Source organism: Corvus kubaryi, unplaced genomic scaffold, assembly GCF_017639235.1.
Source record: "Corvus kubaryi isolate FWS band 111438036 unplaced genomic scaffold, C.kubaryi_AGA036_p1.0 37385, whole genome shotgun sequence".
NCBI classification, from domain to species: domain Eukaryota; kingdom Metazoa; phylum Chordata; class Aves; order Passeriformes; family Corvidae; genus Corvus; species Corvus kubaryi.
The window spans coordinates 12,804,496-12,831,009 of record NW_024581127.1 but is presented as its reverse complement, the minus strand read 5'-3'; the positions used below and the strand labels follow the sequence as shown (position 1 = coordinate 12,831,009).

Below are 26,514 nucleotides of genomic sequence, written 5' to 3'. Positions count from 1 at the left end.
TGCTTCCTTACAGGGCTGCCATTTCGTACCACACCTAGTCATTAGAATCAATAATTGTCCATGAAGTTAATGTTTGAGCTGCTGAAACTCTGAAGGCAAATCTGAGGGACTGTAAACTGGATAAGCACAGACAGACATCACCAACCTGTGCAAAGGTGATTCCCACAGCTGAAAGAAAGGAGCATTTTTAGAGCAAAATAAGCTTTTCATGTTACAGGTAAGGGATGATCTAACAGACATTTCACAGAAAGATTTTAAAAGCAAGGGTTTTGCTAAAGGATTTTCAGGCAGTGTCAGCTGTCCTTGTAAAATGGATGACTGCTGTGCTAAGGCTTAATCTGGTTTATATTTGATTTGGATCAATTTCCTCTGTTTTCTCTTTGCTGAATTTGAACATCTGAAATCAATCAACTAAAGAAAATAATATTTTTTTCCATGGAACCAAATACTCATGATTGTTACTGATCTTTAACCTCCGGGAATATTCTTTGTTCTCTGAATGTTTATTATTGAAAGTCGCTGGAATATTTGTATGATGGTTATCCTAGAGATTTCTCTTCAGTCATGGGAACTGTGAGGTATTATTAGGGATATAGCACTGAGATGAAACTAAGAAATGAAGGAGAAAATATGGCTCCAGTCCTCAGCCAGATCTCAAGCTGCTTTTAGTTAAGCTGATGCTATTTTAATCCTGAAACTGCTTATTGCTGAAAACTTTTGTATGAATCTATGTATATTGGAACTCTATTCTGAGTGACAGAGGAGTACGGATTTTGGGGCTTTGGTCCTTGGCAGTGAGATGTTTCATGAGACTTCGTAAGAGTTTCCAGCCAAAAATTAATGTTCAAGGACTGATCAAGACTTGCAACAGGCACCGCAAATGGCATGACATAAGGAAATTATGCTTATGTTTAAAGAGAAGGGAACATCAAAGGCACATGTCATGCAAATTGTGAAATGGTTACATTTCCACTGCTGCATTTGGTAGTCAGATCTGGACAGGATAACCTGGCCATGAAAAAGCCACATTTAGGAATTAATTTTCCAGCATTTTCTGTCCCCTAAAGTAGGGCTGGATGTGTCCCTTCCTGAAACTTCCTCCTCTCCATAGTAGATCTTGCTCCTTCTCTTTTCCCTGAATGTAGGGTTTGGTACCCCAGACCACCCCGTACGATTTTTCCTCCCTTTTGATGGCCTCCCCCAGTATTTTCACCTTCCTGGTGTTCCTGCACCACTGGCTGGCAAAGGGGCACCTCCAGCTGTACCTCCTCCAGAGGGGCAGAAAAAACCCTGCAGGGAGGCCCTGGGCACAGACTGCAGCCTTACAGGATGGAGAGGGCACACCTTGGGTACTCTGTCCCACCTGCCACCCCAAATTAATAAGGAATGAGTTTTTTGAACTTCCCACCTGGCTATTAAGTGCAGCTGAAACTGGCCAATATACTCAGAAGAGTGCAGCAGGAGGGGAGGGGAGAGGCTGTTGTACAGGTAGATGAACTAAAAGAATTTTCATTGACTGTGTTGCCAGAATATCAGCAAGAGTTCAAAGTGTCTTCTCCTTCTCTCTGCCCTGCCTGTGCCACTTCCTCTGGCTTCAGGGAGGCTATGAAGGACCTGTTAAGGAGGCATCACAGCCAAGCAGCTACAGGGCGCTCAATTTCAGCCTTTGGCCCCTGAAAAATTTAATGATTTTCCTGATCACTTCTGGTTTCAAAAGTGTATCGTATTATTTTCTTCCAGTACCCACACAGACAGCTCCAGCCCAAGGAAAGAGCCCAGTACTTTCAAAGGGTGTAATTGCACACACAATATGACCCAGCTCAGAATGGGATTTGGATGATAAAGTCCTGTGGCATGTCCTAGAATGAATGCGTGCTGGAGAGAACAGCAGTGTGGGTAGCAATTTCTGTATTTACAGGTTTCCCTTTTCGTTTAGCTATCGAGGAAAGAAAAGGAGGGTGGAAAATGGTGTGATGGGAAGCACGAGCAGGAAGGCATCTAGAGGGAGCTGTGCCTCCACACTGTGTTCTTCCCCTTGGGGGCCTCCATGGGACAGAGCTGTGGAAGGATACCTGTAGGTTTGAGCCATATAACATGAAGCACCACTGAAGATAGTAGCACAATACGCCAGCTTCACCTCTTTCCAGAACTGGCCTCATGCTCTTTGTTAAAATCTAGAAGCAGTGAGGAAATAGGATTTAATTTTGAGAAAGCCATCTAGTTTTCAGGAGGATGTTAACACAAATTGCAGAAGTGTGTGCTCAACATTTCTTTGAAATTTGAGGCAGAGAGTGCTCCTTGGACTTGGAAATTTTGTTTCCAGTAGCCATGTTGTTTTAGGGGGTGCAGACACCTTAGACTTCCTTTGCCTCTGCAATCTGCAGGAAACAGATTTTTGGAACCAGAAGGCAGAGACCTCAGGATAGTCTCTGCAAGACTTTTGTCCAGTGGTTATAGCATTTCCTGTGAACGCCTCATTGCTTTCAGTGCAGCAGAAATGAAAATGCGTTTGCGTGACAGAATCATTGTAACAGTGTGGTTGCACGGCTTGAGTTTTTGTTCAATCTTTGACAACTCTTTGGGGCTCTCATGTTGCATCTCTTGCACTGTTAGGCGCAGACCTGATGGTCACAGCCTTCCAGGGGCACCAGTGGTCTCGCCTCTGACGGGCAGAGCTGCACCTGCTCCTTCGGGGCTCACTCCTCAGCTCTCTCCCTGCAGCTTCAGGAAAACTCAGCTGTTGCCTTAGTTTGCAAATCGACTGGGCCAACTCTATGGGGTTAAAGTGACTGTCATCTCTTTGCAGGAGCTGAAGCAAAGCATATTCCAGTATGCTTAAGCTGTGTGGACTTCAATTTCTGCTTCTCATTCACTCGGTGAGTTTCCTTTGTTTATCTGTGAGCAAACGGCAAAGGTTGCCTGCGAGCCTCTGAGCTCCGTGGGGTGTGCCAGCCTGCAGGTCAGGCTGGCAGTGGTGCCAGCAGAGCAGCTGTAACTCTGAGTGTGGGAGTGTGTCCCTGCAACATGTGTGTGACCCCACAGGAAGCTAAGAAGACATCTCAGTCATTAGGGAAAAAAACTTCAAAAATCTTAGAAGTCACCATTTTCCTTATTGTGTCTGCTTCTGCTTCCTCTTTAGATATCCCTGTTTCCAATATTAAAGATTTAAAAATACTGCCACAAATCACCAAATTGTGAAGACATGAGTATCATGTGTTCTGCATTATAATCCATACATGTGCTGACATATTAAATGTATTCTAAGACACGTAACAGCTCATAGTTTATAAACTTCCCGTTAAATATGTATCCTCATTATTTGGTCTATGTGAATCCCTTTTCAAAGGATTTTCTGGAACTGAAATATATTAATTATACTCTTTATGGACCTTATGTATTAAATTCAATAGATTTACTGATGTTTGTAAAGGCTATAGCAGTGGTGACTTCTACTTCACAATTGAAATTAACAGAAAAGATTGAAAAAATGAGTCAAATTCAAGTTCAGTAAAAAATGTCTCAGAATATGGAGACCTTGAGGGGTGAGTGAGCACCTCCTTTTCACTTCCCATATCACAAGCGGCTTCTTGTGGCAGTGCTGGCCCCCCATGAAGCCACTCTGCAAGAATTATAGCCGTCTTCAGAAGGGATGCCAATGGATATGGGCCAAGAGGTAGAACCTCTTCCCCCTTCAATTCCTGAGTAGTGATTCATGCTGTAGAAATATATTTGGAGATAATTATGGTCCACATAAAGTAATTTTAATCAACAGAAGTGATATCGTTGACTTGTTTCATAGGCTGCACTTTGAACTTGCTGGGTTTATAGCATCAGCCTTTGCTCCTCCATGGCAGGGAACATGATAAAGAAAAATCTGTCCACAAAATGGCCCTGGGAGAAGCCTCCAGGAGCCAGGCTGTGCCAACCTGTGTGACATGGGAATAGCCATAGCAGGTCAGATTCAGGGTCCTGGCAGAGGCCAGCAGTCAGCATTTGGCAAAATATTAAAAGGTAGCTGCAAAGTGAATTTTCCTGGATGCATAACTATCAGATGGCATTTCTTGATATTCTTCTGCTGACACTAGTGTTCACTAGCACCCCTCCCTCTCCTTCCCCAGCTCTCTGCTTTTCCCATTTTCAAAAGGAGTCACAAAGCCTTGTAGGCGAGGGAGGCAGTATCTCTGGCTATTATTAGGAGGAATATGGAATTATTGAAACACCACTTGTGACACACACACACAGAGCAGTGCTTTAGGGTAAATTGTGCTGAACTTAGCTGTGTTTTTGTCATAGCCAGAATTAAGCTTTCCCTTGGTAATATGCAGACTGTGCTTTTCTGCGAGAGATTGAATGGCTGTCCCAGCAGCAACAGGATCAGATCCAGAGGAAAAGTCACGCAGCAGAGAGCACACACTCAACTCTGTGGGGTGATGGACAGGGTGGCAATGATACTCTAAATTTGTAAAGCAAAATAAATTAATTTTTACTGTGGGAGAAAAGAAATTTTACCTGTGCAGACAAATAATGGAGCCCTAGTTCTGACAGGCAGCTCCTCAGTGTTGTCAAGATAGGAGGTTGAGAGAGGGAATTTGGGGGAGCTTGGTCTGGCCTTTGAAGAAACAGGTCAATTATCTGAACCACAGTGTGAATTTTCTTGTGTGCAAATGCTCCCCTGAGAGGCTGATTTTTGCTTTGCTTTTTTGTTTGGAAGCAAGAACAGCCCTGAAATATTAGGGCAGGAGTGTGGAGGTCTATGGGCATTGGGGAGTGTGTGATAATAAAACTCATAAAAATTTGGCAGAAAAAACCATTATGTTAAGACAGTGCTAGCCATTAGGAAGAGAACAGAGGCTGAGACAGATTTGTATGACATTTTTGCCATCAGGTAAAAGCCAAAGATCAGAAGGACATGTTTGTTCTCTTTGTGGTTTGCATTCACTTGCAATTGATGTGAAGGCACAGGGCTCAAGTGGCTTGCCCAGATGGCTGTGGCATAGGGGGGTGGCATAGGGGAACCAGGGAGGGCCACCTCATTCCCATACAAAAAAAAGATTTGAATTTACTGGGGAAATTACAAAAGGTGAGCCACAGCTCCTCCCCATCCCCAGATGTGATGTTTGGTTTCCAGATACACTTGTTGTCACAGGACTTTGTGGCTTCTGGATGGGATGTGGATGGTCCTGCTGGGGACACAGAGGTGATCCAGCAATAATTTTATGAATTCCCTTTTTGCTCTTAGTCTACATTCATCTATTTTATTCTTCTGTTTGCTCTTGAAGGCAGATCCAATCTCATTTAATTATATAGTGGTCAGAAAAGGTCAGGGCACAAGTCTTTGTTCTCAAATTAATTAATAAATCAAACTTCTTTTAAAAATTACGTACACTAAAGAAGCTGGAGATGTTCAGTGCAAACCTGTAGGAGTCTCTACCATTCTTCTATAGCAAAATAACTTGCAGGAGGCTCAGTGATGGAGAGCTGCTGTTTGTGTGTGGTGATAGCAGACATCCCTCATCTGCTTTCCTTCATCCCTCTCTCTCTCTCACACAGGCTATGTGGCTTAATCTGGAGGGCCTGCTTGTAAGTGGGCCTCTGAAGGACACGGACTTCTCTGTTCAAGAAGGAGGGGGTCCACGCATCCTTCACCAGGTGATCAAGTGTCTCGTGTTATCCACCCCGGTCAAAAACCCCATAGCCTGCACACAGAGACCACATACAGAGCGTAGTCCTCTGTGCTGGTGGGAAGAACAGTCCCCTGAGAGGATCTGAAATTAATTTTTAATTCCTCTCTCTGGGAATTCAAGAGTCTACATGCAAAGAGCAGGAGACAACCCCCCCCAAACACATTTTTAAGAGAATATTCTAAGACAGGGATTAATAAAATCGGCATTCCTAGAGAATTTCTTTCCATGTAACTTGTGTCATCATTTTCCTTTGACTCTGAGGTTTTCCTCCCAAAGCCATAACCACAGAAGGACAGATCCAGCTCCCAGGCAAATGGAGGATGTGTGTCATTTTTTTCCATTCCTGTGCTCAGACAAAGCCCTGTCCTAAGCAGACGTTTGCTTTGGAAACAAGTTGCAGTTGGGATTTCTTGCAGCATTCAGGAAATAATGTGAAAATTCCTCTGTTGAGGATCAGACAAGAGCAGATTTGTTTGAGCAGACTCTGGAATATCATTCTCCCAGCCAAACACACTGTTTGCAATAGATTTTAAAAGTCACAAAGGCATGAAATTATTTTTATTATGGTGAAAATGCAGAAAAAAAGAGATGAATTTTCCCTCTGTTTTTTTTTGCCATTGTAGTTCACACTTGAGCCACCTGCTGTGAGTTTCAGAATATCTGGTGAAAAAGCTGGAATTATTGACATCGAGCCGAAGTCAGGCATCCTGTATATCAATGGGTCTCTGGACTGGGAGACCAAACAAGTGCACAAGCTGCAGGTAAAAACTCAATGAAAAATAGGAAGGGAGAAGTATTCACATTCACACTCTTTTGGTAAACCTGATATTAATAGAAACCTGTTGAAATTCCGAATTCTTTGTTTTGCCTAAGTTTACAGGCAGCTTTTTCATTTTTAATATCAAGATTTGCTGGAAGACACACGGTTTTGTAGTTCTGAAAGACTGAACAGGAAAACGCTCCTTTGCAGAGGAAGGCGATGTTGAGAAAACAAAAATTGTGATGCCAGCACCAACCCTTTACCTCTCCTAATATGATGGAAATACTTGACTGAAGTAAAATCTAGCCTCATGAATGAGTTTCTCTTGTTATTCCTGAAGACTGATAAGGTGAATTCCATGTCTGGAGTGGAAAAATAAACTGATGTAATCATATAGAAAGCTTGTAATATATCTGGTGACAAACTGAGATTAGCTCAGTTGGTTAGAGCATTGTGCTAATAATGGTTTGATCCCTGTATGGGCCATTCATTTCAGGGTTGGACTTGATGATCCTTGTGGGTCACTTCCAACTCAGAATATTCTGTAACTCTGTGAAACAGTGTGAGTAAAAGACATTTAGGCAGAGAGGCACAGATCTAACCTCTGTCAGATAACAGCAGAAAGATGTTTGGCAGATGTTAGACTCTAAGGGACAAAAGAACTTTGTGCGCTATTACACCCTTTTCATGAGGATCTCACTGGTGTAAACACTACTGAGAATGGGGCAGTGGATAGACAGTCTTTGGGTCTCAGTATAGCCTTGTGCTCTTAAACTATGTCCAAAATGATATTGTCTTTTTCTGAGGCACTAGCAGCTGAGAAGTAGATGATCATGAGAGGATCAATATCTGAACAGACAAAGTACATGATGATTCTTTTAGCTAGACTTAGCTGTCTTTCTAAAAGTCTAACACGTCAGGTTTCATGGTTTCATGGTCTCAGCTCTAAAGCACCCTTGGATTGGAATTAGAGAGGACAATTTTCTAGACCCAGAAGTTAATAACTCTAAGCATGTGGATCATTTATAAACAAGAAGTGATGACAAAACAAAAAAATTATACTTGGTTATGCATAAATAATCATTATTTTATCTATTATGTGCAAACAAAATGAAGTGTGACAGATGGTGCTTTAAAGAAGGCTGTAAAATGAGTTGAATTGTTTGGAAAAAAGTAATTAGAAATAAGAATTGATTTTTCTTTACTAACCCTTATAGCAAGCTATTTACCTGATATATAATAGCAATTAGTTATAAATGCTATATCATGTTGGGTTTTCTCCTTGTTTGTTAGAAAGTATATATTTCTGTTTAAAGAAAAACATGAATTCTAAGCTGTGCAAAAATACAAGTAGTCTGCTGAAACTGGAAGTGGGAAATTGTCCTCTGAAAGGGGTCATCAGAAGCAGGAGTGGGTTATTTTTTTTTTTTTTTGTTGGCATTATATACTGTGGCAAAATTTTGTCAGGGAGCTACAGTGGCAAATTTGTCCTTGTATGTGGAACTACCCAGTGATGGCTCTCACCAGATTTCAATCACAGTGAGAATGACCTGGCATTTGACATCCTGATATTAATTTATGCCTTTTAACTTATCTGCATGAAAATATTTCTTTGCTGTTCCTTTTTTTTCAAATCAGGTGGAAAGTCTGGATGAAAGTGGAACCGTAGTTAAAGGTCCAAATGCTGTTACGATATATGTGGACGATATCAATGACAACCCACCAGAATTTAACCAGACAAAGTACTTTGGAGTAGTGAGGCAGAACTCCCGTCCAGGTAATTATCAGCATAAATAAATATTATAATAATATTATAGGTAATAGGAAGGTAGGTAAATTAAGCAGGAAGGTAAAGTGGGTGCTATATAAGATGGAAAATGATCCATTTTCCTTCCCATAGGACTGTACAAAATCAGGATGAAAGCCTCTATAATATAATGAAAGGGCAAAGAGGTGACCACTATGTGGTGTAAATGGATGAGTGCAATCAGAAATATATTTTAGTACTTTTTGCAAGTATCACTTAACAGGTAAATATTGCTGCTGTCTCCATTGCACTGAAAACAACTCCCTTATGCTAGAAGGGGTTTAAAATTTAAAGGCTACCAAACACTGTACAGAAAGGGAATGCTAAGACTATGTGAATCTTTACATATCTGTGAAATAAAGTGCCAGGGTAGATATGGGGTATGTGCTCACCATGACTGATGCTTCTTAGAACATGAGCTGAACCTTAGCAGTTAGAAGTCTTAGATTATGGATTGCAGTGATCCAGTCCAGGAATTATGCAAGTATCAAAGAGCAGTTTGAGATGTCTTGGAAATTAAACTAAGGACTCATACAGCTGTTATCGCTGTAACTATGGACTCAAGAAGAAACTTTTGCTAAAGAATGTGCACATAAACCTCCATGGGGTCAGAAATATTCTTAACTGCATCCAAGTCAAAAAGATTTTGAATGTTGCACTGGTGCTCAAAAGGTAAAAGTTGAGTTACATTACTGCGTATTTCCACTTTTTTTTCACTGTATGATTGTTCTTTAATTGTATCTGTGTTTCAGGCTGTATGCCACTTTTATCAAGGTGCTTTGGATTAAAGTGATTTGTGTAAGAACTACAAAGTGGCCTTAAAGAGAGACACCAGTGATCTTAATTCTGGGTTCAGGCACTCTTGTGTGATAGATAGCTCTATGCTGATTTAACTCTGTCACCTTCTTCATCAACTGGTCTTCACACCTATTGTGATCCTACTAATCAGAGCTGGTGGAGGGTTGATTGTGGGATGGCATACAGCAGTGTAACCTCTACATATGGCTTCCTGTGAGAGATGCATTACGGAACAATGGTAGCTCCCCGTAAGTTGCCTTCCTGGCTTGAGAGGTCTGCTTGAATGGATTATCTGTTGGGGTTCAGTCTCCTCTTTTACCACTGTTACTTCTCCAACCCAAACAGGCAAGCCCTTCATGTATGTCCATGCCACTGACCGCGATGATCCTACAACTCCCCATGCACATCTGTCATACAGCATTCTCCATCATTTTCCCAACCCTTATGAAGAAATGCTATTCCAGATTGATAATGTAACTGGAGCAATCTCACCAAGCAGGACAGGTATGTAAAAAGATTCTTGCTTGCAAAGAGCAAGCATGAGTTCTGGGGTGTGCATAGCAACAAAAAAACAGCACAGGTCTGACGCTACATTCTGAATAAATGTGGTCAGTGGGACACTCTCCACTAAAGCCCTGGTTTTGGCGAACTTGTTTTTTGTCTCACGAAATTCAAGGGAAGCTAGCAGAAATGGAGATTGAGATTTAAAAGTACACTGAGAAGAGAGACAGATCCTCTGGCCTTCACTGTGAGATATCTTGGAATTAATTCTCTGCCTTGAAATCTAGAAACCCAAAAGCAGTAACATGAAAAATGCAGAGAAAACTCAGCTGGCCATGTGATCCCAACTAAATTGCAGTGATTTAGAAACACCCATCTACTCTGTTGGGCTGAACAAGTGCCTAAGTGGGGTGAGGGCTGTTCAGTGATGCGTCTGCACAAAATGAGACCACAGCACAGAGGCCCCATATGATTACATCCACATGATGCTATGCAGCATTGTTCAGAGGAGCCAGAGGAAGTGGTTTGCTGAGATTTGTTACAAAGGACCATCTAAGGAGTCAGTCTGAAGCAGTTAAAGAACCACAGTGCATGTTGGAGGCAACGGGCAGATGAACAACCCCCACAGCCTGTGTGTCATTTCTCTTGACTCTTTGCTCTGTCTCTAGGCTCTTATTACTTGGATCCTCAAAAGCAGGACACCTTCACGCTTGTTGTCTCTGTGAAGGACATGGCAGGGACGACAACAAATGCTTTCACCAGCAGTGTTGATGTGATCATCACTGTGAGGGAGAGCCTGTGGAAAGCTCCCCCCACCATCCACATCAAAGAAAACTCAACCCAGGCCCACCCTGTCAACATCAGCAAGGTAGGTTCCGTGACCACACTCCCTGAACAACTTCTTGTGACGCACAATTGTTTCCTCCCCACTAACTGTGAAGGTGTCCTCACTGCATTCAACACCAGGTTCTTCAGAAGGACTTTGACACCTCACAGTTATTTTTTTTAACATGGCATCCTGTGGAAATGATTGTTAGTGGAGGTCTCGTTGACTTTCTGTTAGTATGAAAGTTAATAGTTTGAAGGTGACTGAGATACAGTCAATATGAACACTAGAGTGACTGATCTTGTTTGGGAGCATAATCCAGTCCCAGGTCCTCCAGGCTTTGAGCAAACCACGAGTTTGTTGGAACTTATTTTGAGGTTACTTCTTCCACCTGCAGAAGAGTGGGGCAGGGGACCAGCTCCACAACAGCCCTGCTGTAGGCAGTCCCCCACACTCAGGGACACCTGCTGTGACCAGTTTTGTATCATGCAGCACAATTTCTACATCAAAAGTACCTAGAAAAGACTGAAACACCCTCCTTCACATCCTGCATTCCCACAGTATTCCTCTTTTTACAGTTCAAGCACAAAATATTTTGCTGATAACTGTAGACCAATAGCAGTCAATACATGAGTACATATTAACTAACAGTCCAACAGCCTTTCAGAAATACTTGACTTTGAAAAATGCCTTGGCAATGACACCCCCAATGCTGTCACCCTTGAACATGGCAGGATTCCATGGATCCTGTTCACAAGAGTAACTGGCTTGGTGCTATTCCCACTGGCCTCAGTGACAGCCCAAGGAAGTCCAGAGCAAAAACAGGTGGAAGGAAGACTAATGTGGAAGGGTGCACCCATTTTGGAGTGACTTGTATATAAATTTAGTGTGGTAGTCAATGGCATGTTGATTCTGCCTAGGGGAAAATTAAATGCAGTTGCTGCTATATAGAATATAAACATTAATACTGACTCCTTCATTAATCTGACAGTCTGTGTACTTCATTTCATTTTAAATGTGCAGCACCCCAGAAGAGATCCTGCATCACAAGCTTCGGTGAATGTAAAGAGTGTGCATATACCTATGTACAGATAGGTGGCAGGTATTTGTTTTCACAGAATCACAGAACCATAGAATATGCTGTATTGGAAGGGACCCATCAGGATCACTGAATCCAACTCCTGGCCCTGTCCAGGACACCCCAAGAGTCACACCATGTGCCTGAGAGCATTGTCCAAATTCTTCTCGAACTTGTGAAGGCTTGGTACTGTGACCACTTCCCTGGGGAGTCTGTTCCAGTGCCCAGTGACCCTCTGGGTGAAAAACCTTTTCTTGGTATCTAACATAGACCTCCCCCAACTGAGCTTCCTCAAGCCCTGTCACTGGTCATTAAAGTGGAGAGATCAGTGCCCTCCCCTCTGCCTCCCCTGGTGAGGATGTTGAGGTCTCCCCTCAGTCTCCTCCAGGCTGAACAAATCAAGTTCCTCAGCTGCTCCTTGCTAAGGCTTCCTCTCCAAACCCTTCACCATCCTTGTGGCCCTCCTTTGGACACTCTCTAATAGCTTAATGTCTTTTTTATATTGTTGTGCCCAAAACTTCACACGAGACTCAAGGTGAGGCCGCCCCAGTGCAGAGCAGAGCGGGACAATCCCCTCCCTTGCCCAGCTGGTGATGCTGTGCCTGATGCACCCCAGGACACGGATGGCCCTCCTGGCTGCCAGGGCACTGCTGACTCACATTCAACTTGCCACCAACCAGGACCCCAAGGTCCCTTTCTGTGGCGCTGCTCTCCAGCCTCTTGTTCCCCAGTCTGTCTGTACATCCAGGGTTGCCCCATCCCAGGTGCAGAATCTGGCACCTGCCTTTGTTAAACTTCATACAGCTGGTGATTGCCCATCTCTATAATTTATCAAGGTCTTTCTGCAGGGCCTCTCTGTCCTGGAGGGAGTTGACAGCTCCTCCCAATTTAGTGTTGTTTTGGTTTTCCACTTCTCTGAATTACATAAAACAAAACAAGAGGCAGGAACAGACAGTGTAAGGAGATGGAAATAATTAGTATCAAGATATTCAAATGCAAATAATGCTTTTTTTCCTATAATCACTATTTATCTCCGTATCCCAAAACCCTTTTATAAAAAGATATGTATTGTAGCCCATCTGGACAGATGGAGAAACTGTGGTAAAGTGGCTTCACCACACAATTCAGAGAGCAGGGGCAGATTATCAGTCTGATTTTCTGCAGTTCATCCCAAGAGCCTGCCAAACTGTTAATTTTCTGGTTTATGAAGCTAACAGGAATGCGATTGTTTCTGTTTGTGGTCCAGAAATGATCCCTGTTAAATCTCAGTCTACACTTCTGACTTCCTTTGCTGACTTATTTTTTGGGTTTTTTTTAGGTGCAGTCAAATGAACCAGACATAATCTATGGCATTTTTGAAAAAGAAAAGCTGCCGAGGCTCCCATTTTCCATCAGTAAGAATGGGGATATTTATGTGACTGAACCACTGGACAGGGAAGAAAAGGATACTGTAAGTAAACACATAAAACTTCACTGTTGGCAGACATCATAGCAGAAAGCTAATTATTGGTGTGGGAGTAAATATGAGAAAGCTCAATAGAAAAGAAGGGGGACGGGGAAGGGGAGAATACATAAAAGCTTTGTTTCTTGTCACTTTTGGTTGGAAATGATGTGATAGATGTGAAAGTTCATCCAACTACTACACTGTAAACTGCCTTCAGGTTCTGACCCTACAGTGGGTCTGGCAATAGCAAACACTGCCCACAGCATATGTACAGTGTACAACATGGACGAGCTATGGCAGGGTTGCAGGTGCACGAGTAAGAGGTAGGTGGTGGGATTTGTGGAGTGCAGGAGATCTGGATGTTTCAGATTTACTTCAGACCTCGGGGACCTCAGGTATCTTTACACACCAGAAGCAGAATTTAACTTGGATTTGCAGCTGTAAAGTTACCTTGAAGTTACCCATCTAGGAGTCTTTTAGACAGAAAATCTTCTGTTCCCTTCTGTTTTTGGAGGAAATTTGAGCAGAGCATAGGTCAGAGACCAGATATGCTGGATAAATTCTCTCTCCGTATGTGACAGATGAATTTGCAAAATTGCAAATATGAGATATTCCTGGTTGTCCTAAATTTTTGCAAGAGTAAGGACACCGTGGAGTGAAGTATTAAGGAATTCTAAAATCTTTTGAGAATTCAGGCCTCAGAAAGTAAGGGGTGATGGAAGAGTTCTGATTTAAACAGAGTGAAAATACTGAACAAACTCATGAGAGGATATTTCATATTCCCATAGTTACATACTTAAATGCAAAATACTGTCACAGTGGACATTCAAACCATCTAATAGTTATATTCTTGTTGCAGTATACGTTCTTTGTGGTCTCAAAAGATAGCAAGGGAGAACTGGTGGATAAGCCTTTGCAAATTCAAGTTATTGTGGAAGACATCAATGACAATCCCCCTGTGTGCCAGCAGGCCCTCACCGTAATTGAAGTTCAAGAAAATGAAATTGGAGGTAAGAAAAGAGCTTCTGTTAATTTAAACACCTCATTACAGTCCTGTTGTTGTTTCCAGCTGTGTGTGAATAAAGCTAGATATTCTGATCCCAAAGAGTAAAATGTGGCTGCCCTAGAGAAATGTTCTTCTGTGCAAATAACCCCCCTGTTTTTCCTTCAGTAATTCATGTGGAAAGGATTTCAATAACCTGAGAAGGACAGACTCTAAACACCTACTTTAAAAATGCTGTTTCATTTAAAACATAAAACTGCATTTTCCCACAACCACAGTTTTGGATAACTGCTTAGACTGTGTAAAGAAAAACATCCCTTTTATTACTAATAGAAAAAAAATACTGTTCTTAAAGTGGTATGAGTCCATTTTTCCTCAGCCAGCTGCTCCTCCAGCATAATGCCTTTGACTTCAATGGACCATTACCACAATCTGTCCTAAGCCTTGACATCAGTCATTTGGTTTCAGGACTGACGAGTTTGCTGTTACAGTCTTTTGAACTGCCCTGATCCCAAAACCAGCACATTGGGATGCTAAAGGAAAAACTCCCAGAAGTGAAATGATTGTGTCCTTTTCAGTGTTTTCCATGCAGCTTCATTTTTATTGATGCTCTACTCTTTGCACTGGTGTCACAGTTGTCACTGTGTACTTCTGTGGAGAAACAGGACCACTGCATTCTCTCTGACTCTGATCTCTACTCTGCTACAGGAAGTCATATTGGCACCGTGTTTGCTACGGACATGGATGAGGAGGACACCCTTAACTCTCGTCTGCAGTTCAAAATCCAAAGTCAGGAACCTGAATTTCCTGAAAAGAATCTCTTCTATATTCAGCAAGACACTGGGAATTTGCACTTAACTGGCCGTTCCTTAAGCAAGCGTGATTCAGCCAAGTATTCCTTGAAGGTCCTGGTGTCAGATCCAGGTATGTAAAGCCTGCTGTTATACATTGGAATAACTCTGTTCACACTGGCATCACTTGTGTTCAGTGTCCAAGGGATGTGGGGAGACAAGGAGGATTTGCTGAACAGACAGTAGCACTGAGAGCTGTCTTGCTCTGGCATGGTACTTGCCCTGCTCTTGAGATGCAGGGAGATTAATCATGATTCATAATGCAAGCATGGAAGACAACCAGCTCTAGGACAGAGTGTGGCTAGACTGGGAAGCTTGTTAACAAGTACTTCAGTAAGAGATTTCCTTCCACAGGGAGGAAAAAATGAAGAGATCATGACTGTGGTTTTCCCCCAGGTCTTTCAAAGGGACTTCACTGAAAAAAAAGAAAAATCAAGAAATTAAACACAGCTGCTCAGACAGTCCAGATAATATTTTAAAACATTAAGAGAAAATTAGGCTGAAATTAAACTTCAAAAATAATCTTGTCCCTTATGTAAATTCCCAGGAGTTCTTTGTGATTCACTGAATGGAAAGGAAATCGAACTCCATACTAAAGCTCAAAGCTTTGTGCTGGAGACCCAAGAGTCAGGCAAAACTTGTGCATGAAGGAACAGGCATGTAAAAAAGTAGTGTGACATGTCTGTAAAAGAAATGGCATCATTTAGGCAGATGATGGAAAACCTTGCAGAAGGAGAAGCTGGTGGTTTGTTTTGGATGCTTATTTGAATTCCACCCAAACAATGTTGTTTAGAATTTTCCATAAATTTGAGCTCATGAAGTATGTTCATAAAGCACTAAAATCCATCTATATATGGATAGCACATGACCAGATATATTATATATATTATGCTTTTAAAATCACAACCTGCCATTGCTAAGGGTGCCCCTGCTCAGGTAGTGATTAGATTTACATGGATCTGAAGTTTAAGTCTGCCTTTAGCAAAACTGATGGTGCTGCTTGATGACCTGCCAAGAAGACAAGGTAGCATCACAACCCAGGGCTTACTTTTTGACATGGAAAAGTGATACTGAGATGGCTAACACAATTCCCAGATATCATCATCCTGGTAAATGGATATGGTTTTAAAAAGTGAGGGAAATGAAACAGGATGGGGCAGTGCTGAAGAAATTGGGAAGATCGATGGTGAGATAGAGAGTGAGGTTGTCACTGACTAAGAGATATCTGAGGTAAGTTCTTCTCTCAGTGCTTAGATTGGACAATCTGGCAGTGCTGCTTTTTGCTCACAGTGAACCCATCTGGAGGAAAGTTATTTTCAGTAGAATGGCTGGTGTGACATTGTTTGTCTCTTTCCATGCAGGATTCCAAACAATCTGTGACGTGGAAGTACATGTCATCGACATCAATGATCAAATTCCCATCTTTGAAAACTCAGATGTGAGTATTTTTGACACCGTTTTGGGTGTTCCAATAACTTTTGACAAGTGTTTGAGCATGCCTTCAATGTCTATAGAATGTCAATGGGAAACTAGTTGTTTACAGAACATATAACAGAGTAACTACCAGTGAAAATAAAGGCAGAATATTGCTGCAAGTCTGCATATAAGCTCTATCTAGGCAGTGAGCAAGGAGACAGACTAAGAGCTAATTATGAAATCTAAGGTAATTTTCTCAATGGAAAACTATGTGTACAGAAAGAACTTATTCTATTAAAGCAGTTTATTCCAGAAATGCAAGTTCTAAAGGGAAAGGGGGAAGAAAAGGCTTTAAAATTAATCAAACAGCTAAATGGAAAAAAGCTGGCATCTCCCGAGCACCTTTACAAACACAGCACTTGTGTATCCAAAACAGCCAGAAGGTGAATGGGAATCAAAATCCCTACATGGTTTGACCAGAAACAGTGGCCCTGTGATCCATGCCCAAAAACATACCTGGTTTCAGAATTGGTGTCAGGCTCTTGCCTTTTCCTCTGATGGAGGTGCTGGCATCTGGCAGAGACTTGCAGACATTTCGTGACTTTTGCCAGATGGCCCAAGCCTCCTGACAGACACTGGAGTGGCTGAAGTACCTACACAGAGGTCTCCCAGCTCCCACCATTCCTGCAGGCCGTGTAGGTGGTGGGCTCAGGAGAACTGCCTGGCCCACCAGGAATAGGTGTCCTTTTGGGGAAGCTGTGCTGGTTTTTGGGCTTTGCAGACTGCATTGCCCAGCTCTCTGTTGGTGGCAATGGCAGCACAGTCACATGCAGACAAGGTGCCTGCATAGCAGGTTTTGCACCATCTCACCTCAAGGTCTTGGTCCAGGACCTGGTCTCAAGGTGACGCTTCTGGGCGAGGGCACACATCAAAGAGTTAGCAGAGCTGGGATGCCAATGTGGCAACAGCCCGTGGTGCATGAAGCAATCAAATATTTAACAGTGAGTGGCCAGGGTGCTCATGGGGTGCAGAGGAGCTGTACTATCCCTGCTGCATGATCATGGGCTGGTTTTGACAGAGGATGTAAAGATTTGGGACTGGTGCTGTACTAGTGGCACTGATCCCATCACCTATGATAAATGTGTGGCTAAAAAGCTTCCCTCCCTCATGTAGCTGCTGGGGATTAAAATATATCCATGTATGTGGGTCGCAAGCTTGTGGTTGTGCTGAAGTTTTTATCCACAAATGGTGCTGGGTATGTCATGTTTCAATGACCTCTCTCTCTCTTCAGTATAACAATGTGACTGTGGCAGAAAATATCCCAATAGGAACTGTGATATTAGAAATTCAAGCTACTGATGGAGATGAGCCTGCCACAGGGAGCTCCCTCATCATTTACCAAGTGAAGGAAGGAGATCCAAACAACACGTTCATCATAGAGACAGACTCTGAAACAAACCGAGGCTTCGTCAAGATTAACAAGGTGAATAGATGGATTATATTCTTCTCCTTTAGTGTCACTTATTTGTCATACACAGTATCTGCCCTGGTAATGATTTGTGGGGAGGAATATTGGCTGGTGGTGGGGTGGGAACACCCTAAGCATGGTGCAGACTGCAGGAGGCTCCACTGCTGGACTCAGGCTCTGTGCCTGTGCAGTGCTCACACACACCAATCCTCCTGCCTTTGCTGTGCCTTCACCATCTGCCACCACCACCAGCTCCCTCCACTGGCTCTGCTGCTGGCTGCTTCTCCAGCAGAGCAGGTTCTGGCCAATGAAGTAGGTCTTTATGCACCATAGAGACAAAAAGAATGATACTGAGTGCTTTTGCAGCACCATTTCTGGACAAGAGAAAGCCAGCTAACGCTTCCAGGGGCTGTGGTGGTAGTGGTGGGCTGTGACAGGGCAGATTCTCCTCCCTGCAGTCGCTCTGGCCATTAGTGGCCTGTGCAAAATGAAGTACAAGTGCAGCCAGCATGACTCAATGTCAGCATGGAGATGCAGTTTGTTCCTGCTGAGGGAAACATTACTGTGACAAAGCCAAGGACAGCGTGTGCTGCAGCAGGTGGTACAGCCCATATGCTGAATGCTGGAGACAGGCATATAAGGAACACTTTCTGCTGCATCCATGAATTTCAATAGCAATATTGCTCTCCCTTTGAAATTAGCCTTCTCGAAGATGCTTGGACTATGGGTCCAGAAAACCCATCACTCATTTTCAAGGGGTGCCATATAATGTGCATCCAGCTCGTGTGCTCAAGCACATGCAGAGGCAGTGTGTGGTCGACCATCTTCAGGATCAGCCTCAGCCTAATTTTTTCCCAAGGAGGCAATTGTGAGAAACTCTGTGGTGTAACAACCCTTGCATGACTTTTGGCACCCGGAGGTCACTTGAGGCCTTCTCATACAGAGCTATAAATACTATTTCTGTAAACAGGATATTGTTATTAAACTTAGTTGGGCAGGTGGCAACATTATTAGAAAATTCAGTGAGGAGACCTCTAAACAGGCATATGGTTTCACTTAAATTTACCATTCCGAGTGTCATTTTCTCCTGACAACTCCCACTTATTTTGCCTGTATCTGGGGTGCAATCTCCTCCTTGAGAAGAGGGGGACTTTCTAATTTCTCATTGGAGCTCCCCACAGCAGCAGGGCCATTGCTTCAAGACCCCTTTTTTTTCTAATTCATCCAGGCTCTTGATTTTGAAACAATGCCTGTGTACAACCTGGTGATCAACGCCACAAACCCTGAACCGCTGGTGCCAAGTGTGGAGTACAACTCAAGCTCTCTTACCACATTTAAAGTTTTTGTAACAAATGTGGATGAGCCACCTGTTTTCCGGAAGCCAATTTACAGAACAGAAGTGTCTGAAGACATTCCTGTCAATACCCTGGTCATGACGGTGGAGGCCTATGATCCTGAAGGGGATTCTGTACGGTAAAAAAAAGTGACTGTCATTAAGTAATTGAATTTAAGGTTTCAAAAATTGTTCTAAAGGAGGTGCAAGGAAAATATGCCCAATACTTGGCACGTGGGAAAATACTTTTTCTACAGAAGTCTTATCTCCTAGTAGAAGGTGGATGTGTGGTGGGGTGGTGGCCAGCAACCCACCTGCAGCAGACTTCTGGGCAGTGCTTTTCTGACCAGACTTCTCTCTGTGCTGTGATAAACATCAGCCTTGAAACAGAAAACCACAAGGGAAGCAGGCTAATTTATATCACAAGGAAAAAGGTAGAGCTGGTCTGAGAATAACAAGGTTTCCCTATCAATAACGCCTTTAACAATAAAATGAAGCATATACTGGGTACCCCTGAACCAGCAGGAGAGTTGCTGCTTTTCATGTCATGCAGGAAACCACCAAAATACACAACCTCAACTTTTTCTCCACCAAAATACACAACCTCAAGTCTACAATTGAAAATTAATTAATTTTCTTTCCTAGCTGTCAGAAATGACACACCTCTTTCTATTGTGGATGCAAAGCTCTGTGCTGTGTTGCATGGTGTAAATGTACCTTACACAGCAGAGTCAGATAGAAGAACTATTTGTGACTTTTGCTGTACAATTCCCAGCTAGAATGCTGAACAGACCAACTCAAAACAAACAGTTTTTGAAATTTAACTAAAATTCAGCAAAACATGAAGTGGTTAATGGAATTGCACAATATGACTCTTAGGCCTCCTGTGGATTCTTATTCCCAGAGATTTCTCATCTGGCTTTCTACTTGTCCCTAACTTTTGGGAACTTATCATGTTTGGCCTTCTGTCAAACCAGTTTGAAAGTCAGCCACATAGTCCAGAAGCTCTGGGGGATGATGACAGAGACAGATGTCAGGAATTCAGATATACATAAACCACATTTCTGCTAAAAATAGGTTAAAGGGCATAAAGTAAAAAGTGTAAAAAATAGAAGATGTACAAGCATGCTTTTTCTACTGTAAAGGGTACTGAAAGAACAAAAACATTGAATGAGAAGGTCGGGTCACTTCTACTCAAGCAAGTGCCTGTGCTTTAACTGGGTCATATGTTCATGGTTAAATTTGTATAAGTAAATACCCAGAGACCTTGGTGATTTTTTTAAACAATGATATAAATGCAGTTATGTGGTGATGCTTAAAGCACTCTCTGTTCCGAGGCTGCCCCAGTGGTAGTTACAGGCTGCTCCACACTGGCAGAAGATAATCACCATAGCTCACCTTGGGGTCCTGGCGCCTTCTTGATCCACAATAGGGTGCCTGGCTGGTCCCTCTGTCCCCCAGCCCTTGGCTTGTTCCCCAATCAAAACCAAGATGTGGGAAATGTGATGGGGTGAGATGGACATGGGGTTTGGACAAATCACAGTTCTAGACTAAAAGCTCAGTGCCATCCCAGGTTCCCCACTTAAAAGGAAAGTGGAGTTGCAAGTACACAGGCTGGAGTAGTGGTGGCATTTCCATAGTTCTGCTCTCACGCTTATTCTGGATGATTTTGGCCTCTCTTCCTCTGTCAATCTCTTCTGGTTGGCTCTAGCACTGTAGTACTGCGAGTCTTTCAAGAACCCTCTCTTGGAGTACAACTGTAATCAAGCTGCTTGCATAAAATCAACAAAGAAGTATTTGCTTTGTCAGAATCTTTTCCTGATTTGGAATAGTATATGTGATTTTTTTCCCCTATATCTTTCCAAAGATACTCCTTGGAAGGTGACAAGAGAAAATGGCTGAGAATTGATTCAGCCACTGGACAGGTATACACTGCTTCCCTTTTGGATCGAGAACAAGAAGAAGTGTACTCAATAGAGGTTGTTGCATCAGAGCAAAGTAAGTGATGAAACAACTAAATATACACACAGAGGAATCCCCTGTCTTTACTCTTTTATGAGGAATTATTATACCTACCATGACTAAACTCATTAAAAGTACTGGAACATGTAATCTTGGATATACATCCTGTGATGTATCCTTAGAAGTATATATTTCTTAAGATTTTAAATTTCTTGAAGAAATCTTGATGCTGTAGATAACAAGGATTAAAATAGCTTTCATGAAGTCGGCTGTGGTCTTATATTTTCTTGAGCCACATGACAGAAAGAGAAGATTAGAATTTCTTCACTGTTTTCAGTATTAATATTTTCTGCCACTTTTTTCTCTACAGCTATGAAGAGTTTAGTCTTTCTCCTAGGCATGGTTAGGCTTCCTGAAAACATACCTGGAGAGTAGTTTGTAACTTTCTGTCCTGGGGTGACTGTATGATACTGTATTCCTGTATACCTTCTACAGAATTTCATTTTATTATAATTAAAACTAATACTTTATTAAGTCTGAAATATATTAGGACTTCTAGTTCCAGCCATTAGGACCTTTCAATTTTGACCTGCATTTCTTGTATGTAGAAGAGGGGTGGAAAACTCAAAGCATTTCATGCTTAAGAGTGCTCCAAAGAGCGCTGGTCACTGGATGTGACTGGTTGCCAGACATGATGGATGTGACAGATTACTACATACAACCTGCCTCCTTTCCCTTGCTCATGTTCTGTAGTTAGCAAGAACTGGTGATAAATAAGCCATGCTTGTTAAAAAGTAGTGGCAGCTACCACAAATCCCTCAGGACATCCTGAGACAGAATACCACCTCTCACTGCCTACCTGATGGTGTACCTCTATGACACCTGCAAATGAAAGAGCCCAGAGTGTAAATCCAAGATGTGCATGTAACTTTGCATTCTCTTAAACTTGACAGATAATGTAGCTCAGAAATCCAAAGTGTTCTTGATTCTACACTTACGTGATGTGAATGACAACTGTCCACAATTAGCTATGGATTATCCTGCTTTCTTCTGCTACCCGGTCAGTGGAGGAGAGAGAACTCTTATTCAAGCTACTGATGCTGATGAACACTTATTTTATTCAAAATTTACTTTCTCCCTTGCGAATGAGATGAATACAAGAAATAATTGGGAAATCTCAACGTTTAATGGTAAGCTAATACAGCCATTCTTACAATGATATGGGACTCACTTGCTACTCTGGTAAATAAGAAGAACTACAGAATTCAGAACTTTTCACTCTTACTATTGCAAATCCAGTGTTCCATGTAGAAAAAAAATAGGTTGTTGAGAACACCAAAGTAATTAATTATTTTTTGCAAGAGATAAAACATAGTATGTTGCAGGCTATAATTTCATGAGTATTTTTGAGAGAAGCAACATGCAAGAATGAAATGTATGTGTGTTTAATGAACACAAATCACTGCTGAAAAAGAAATAGAGCAGTTTGCAAAATGTACATTTCTGACATTTCATGTGCAAAAGGAAGTCCTGCCTCACAAACTGAATGGAGCTCTTTGAAGGGGACAGTAAGCACATGAATATGTGCTTGGCTGGTAGAGCCTGTCTGAATTAATAAAATATGTTCGATGAACTGTGCCACTAGAGAAAGCTGGGCTACCACAAATTTAAAGTTATGAAAGAATAAATAGTAATTTAAAAGTCAGGACTTGGAGTAAATGGTCAGCTCTTGCAGTGAAGGGAGTTCACCTGTGTTTTTTCAAAAGATTTTTGCTGGGATCTGCATAACTCAAGACAGATGTCTACGCAATGAGGAGGCACAGTTTACTCATTATACAAAGTTATTTGAGCAGGAACCAAGTGTGAAGAATTTCAGAACATTCTTCCAAGACTGAGTTGGTTGAACAATAAAATTGGCAGGTGCTAGTGAATCCTGGACTCCGAAATTCACTTTTGAAATCATGGGTGCTGAGCTGGCCATTATGAGTCATGAAGGAGACCTGTAAGCAGCTCCAGGGAAATGTGAGATCAATTTATCAGCACTGTTCAGAAAAGCAGATCAAATATTGATAATTACCAGGAAACAACCAGAGAAGAAATCTGAGGACATCATTTTGCTCCTGTATAAATCCATAATTTGTTCACATTTTGAACTCCAGTCTCTCTATCTCCATAAAAATTCAGTATAACAGGAAACAAGTTTATATAGCGTGACAAGGATAATCAGAGTCATAGAGTGGCTTGATGTAAGAAAGTGTAGCAGCAAAGTAAGTTACTACCTTTTATCTTGGAAGACAATAGGGAAAAAATACAATAGAAAGATATAAAATTATGAATGCTATGGTCAGGGTGGCCAAAGGTTCATCCTTTGCTCTCTCTTCCAATAAACAAACCTGGGACCCTCAAGTGAATTTTGTGGAGTTATTTCCAGTGCAGATAGGATGAGGAGGTATTTGACTCGGGAACTTGCTGTAATAGGGTGTTGTCTATGCAGAAATTTTCTACAAGTGCAAAGAAAGAAATTACATCTTACTCAAGAAGTCCCTGAGCTGAAAATGTTTGAAGGGTGAGAGTGCATTAGGAGAAAATAAAATACATGCTTGCTTTTTCATCGTAATCTCCATTTATTCTGGAGACAAGATACTTACATCAACAGACCTTTGATCTGGTTCCAAGGGCTATTATTACCTTTTCCAGTTTTTAAAGAGTCTCAGATGTGACAGTGTAAGGTCACTAGAAGGATGGTGTGTCCTACTACATTTCCAAGATCAGATTTGGCCTGGTCTAGAAATTAGGAAGGAAGTTCTATAGTCATATTATGCTGAAAGCCAGACTAGGCTTCCAGATGTTCCCTTTTTACTTAATATCTGCAAACCAATGAGATCTTGGAAGACATAGAGGAAAACATGAATTACTATCATGTGCAAAGCAGCCTTTAAAAAAAGAATATTTGCAGCTGGTCTGAATGTTGAACTCAATTTCTTTCTTGTGCTGACATGAATGTCCCATTTCCCACTTACAGCTACTCACGCTTACCTGTCCCCAAAACATGCTAACTTTGAAGAGAAGGAGTATAATGTTCCAATAATACTTAACGACAATGGAAAACCTCCTTTGGAAAACAAAGTGAATCTTAAAGGTATTCTATGCACAGAACTATTAATTTCAAGACAGCAGTTACATTTATAAATAACCAAATGTGACTACTAAATTTCTCACTAACCTCATGGCATTTCCTTTTGCAGTAAGCATCTGCAAGTGTTCCAGTGAAAATTCATGTTTTATCGAAGTAGACCGTGAGCACTCCTGGCCAACCCCTGGGCAGGCAATTGGGATTCTAGTTGGGGTCCTGCTCATCATTGGTAAGTCACTACTTCTTGGTTGATTTGAAGCCAGATTGCTGAGATATGATGGTGCTGCTGCATTTCTGACACTAGTTCACTTGTTGGGTGAAGATTTGTCATGCATGTTGCAGAATGAGTGAAAGAGGGAAGATCCCATGATTGTGTATCATGGTGGTTGCAAACTCCTAAGTTTTTGGCCATAAGAAAAACATCCAATGGCACAACAACCAGTTAGGACAGAAGAAACTGCTGTACTTGTAGCATATTTTCACTTCATTGATACTTACTGCCCTCTGCCAGTCAGGGGATTTGAGCTGATTATAGTGGGCATCCAGATTATAGTGAAAATAGTGGAGCTTCCTACTTAAAATATCTGTACCTGTAGCTTATAGTTATCATTTTATTCACCTATTTCAGCTTTGTAGGTTTACATGGTTCATATTCATTCTAACACTGATAAAGAGGAAATAAATTTATGTTCAGTGTAACGAGCTCATTATGATTTTAAAAGATCAAGCTATACATTATATATATGTATGTGTATATATATATATGTATATATATATATAAAAGGGGGACTACATCTCAAACATGACAAATCACTGCTTAAAGGGAGGGGGGCTAAAATAGACACTTTGCCATCTGGTCAGATCCTAGAGGAAAAGTTCTTCTTGGGGGAAGGCCACTGAGCCCCAAGGCATCTGATCCTGCCCAGCAGCACTTCAGATCCATGCTCTTGGTCCGAGGCTGCATGGTTCTTCCTCAAAGCTGTTTGCTTCTGTTCAGGAGGTAAAGCACTGTGGATATTACAGCGCAGTGTCACGGCCCTTGCTGGTACATCTTTTCAGAAAGTTTTCTCTTCCCTTTACAGACAAACACTCTCTGTTTTTTAGGTGTCATTTTAGGGGCTGTCTTTTGCCACATGAAATACAAAGAGAAAAATGAAAAGGGTGATCACAAAGATGCAAAAGATAAAGCTGAACTTGACAGACTGGCTTAATGACTGTTTCATCAAGAGACAAAACTGCCCATTGGGTTGTGAATGAGTGAACTTCGAAGCTTCCGAAGCCCAAACGTATACTATCACAAACTGAGGATAAAGACATGCAAAAGTTGACTCCCAGGGGTTTGACCTCACTTTTGTACCTAATACTGTTTAGTCACAAAGCATGAAACATATGTAACCTTCAGCAGCAGCCATTAATAAGCGTGTCAGCTTTGACCGAAGTGTTAACTCATGACAACACCAAATGCTGAGCTCTTTCAGGGATCTATACATGGGACCAGTCTTCTTCATTTGAGAGCTGAAGTAAATATGGACTTTACAGAGGACTACATTTTGTCAACCTGCACGTATTTGTATCTTTCCAACTCAGTAAGTCACTGAATATCAGATTGGGGAATAAAGTCCTGTGCTACATTTGAAGATATCCCATTAAATTGTAGGAATCTCTGACTCTCAGCAAAGGAGGTCCCAAACTTACTGCAATTTGTAATCTGCCCTGGGTCATGCCTGCTTTCATTATGCTGAATTTCTACTAGCAGTGTGACTTTCCAATTTTTTGTTTTTGATATCCACAGAGTAGAACCAGTTTGTGAAGCACCATGGCCTTTCATTACAATTTCCAAGTTAAAAACCCCATGCCGAGTCATATGGAGTTGGGTAATATTCTGTTTTATCATACTGCTGCAAATATTGCTCTTGCCCCCTACACATTAGATAAGAATAAAAATGTTCTTTAAAGGTTTTAGTGCCTGCTTATTTTATAAAATAAATAAAAAAGGAGAGAGTGCATGAGAGCAAACCATTGCTGCTTGGTTATCTACTGTATTTAACCCTTACTTCCACATAATACAGATTAAAAATGGCTCTTAGGCCAGAGAGATACGTGTCCAGCTGATACAAGATGCAATGATTGCTGGAGCCACTTCTATCCTAGTTACAGTAAAATGTATTTGAACCCAGGGTGACACTCAGAGAAAGAAAGCCTTTCTCTTGACAGCATGCCTATAGAAGGGCATTTTTTGGTGACAGTTTGAGGAAGGCTTTTCTTTTAAGCTATAAATAAAAGCTGACAAATATTGTGTTAAACCAAAAAGACAATATACTTTTGAAAACATTCAAGAAAAGGTCATATGGAAAAGAATATATTTGTTTACCCAGGATTTTTTTAATGGTTTTTGCATGCAGCACAGATCTAGAAAGAAAAGAGCACTTTTTTGGTAGCATTTCATTTAT

At 41.7% G+C, this 26,514-nt stretch overlaps 1 protein-coding gene across 2 annotated transcripts; it reads left to right on the top strand.

Annotated features, from left to right (window-relative positions):
• The first annotated feature begins 129 nt into the window (after positions 1-129).
• Positions 130-26,023, top strand: CDH17 (cadherin 17). Of its 2 annotated transcripts, XM_042036391.1 has the most exons (18): positions 130-217; positions 2,807-2,876; positions 5,551-5,649; positions 6,308-6,445; positions 8,083-8,221; positions 9,395-9,553; positions 10,219-10,418; positions 12,773-12,904; positions 13,758-13,908; positions 14,610-14,825; positions 16,114-16,190; positions 17,460-17,651; positions 18,865-19,109; positions 20,837-20,967; positions 21,885-22,121; positions 23,954-24,070; positions 24,177-24,293; positions 25,169-26,023. In XM_042036391.1, the coding sequence occupies exons 2-18, from the start codon at positions 2,832-2,834 to the stop codon at positions 25,273-25,275; spliced, it is 2,502 nt and encodes an 833-aa protein (XP_041892325.1). In that variant the 5' UTR covers positions 130-217; positions 2,807-2,831; the 3' UTR covers positions 25,276-26,023. The 2 variants fall into 2 exon arrangements, with proteins under 2 accessions (XP_041892325.1, XP_041892326.1); XM_042036392.1 differs by lacking the exon at positions 130-217 and having other exon boundaries at positions 2,549-2,876.
• The last annotated feature ends 491 nt before the right edge of the window (positions 26,024-26,514 follow it).

Excerpts from the sequence above, each read along its gene's own strand:
- CDH17 (XM_042036391.1), top strand. The coding sequence starts at position 2,832 with ATGCTTAAGCTGTGTGGACTTCAATTTCTGCTTCTCATTCACTCG. Across the intron at positions 6,446-8,082 it reads AACAAGTGCACAAGCTGCAG|GTGGAAAGTCTGGATGAAAG; the intron begins GTAAAAACTCAA and ends TTTTCAAATCAG. Across the intron at positions 10,419-12,772 it reads ACCCTGTCAACATCAGCAAG|GTGCAGTCAAATGAACCAGA; the intron begins GTAGGTTCCGTG and ends GGTTTTTTTTAG.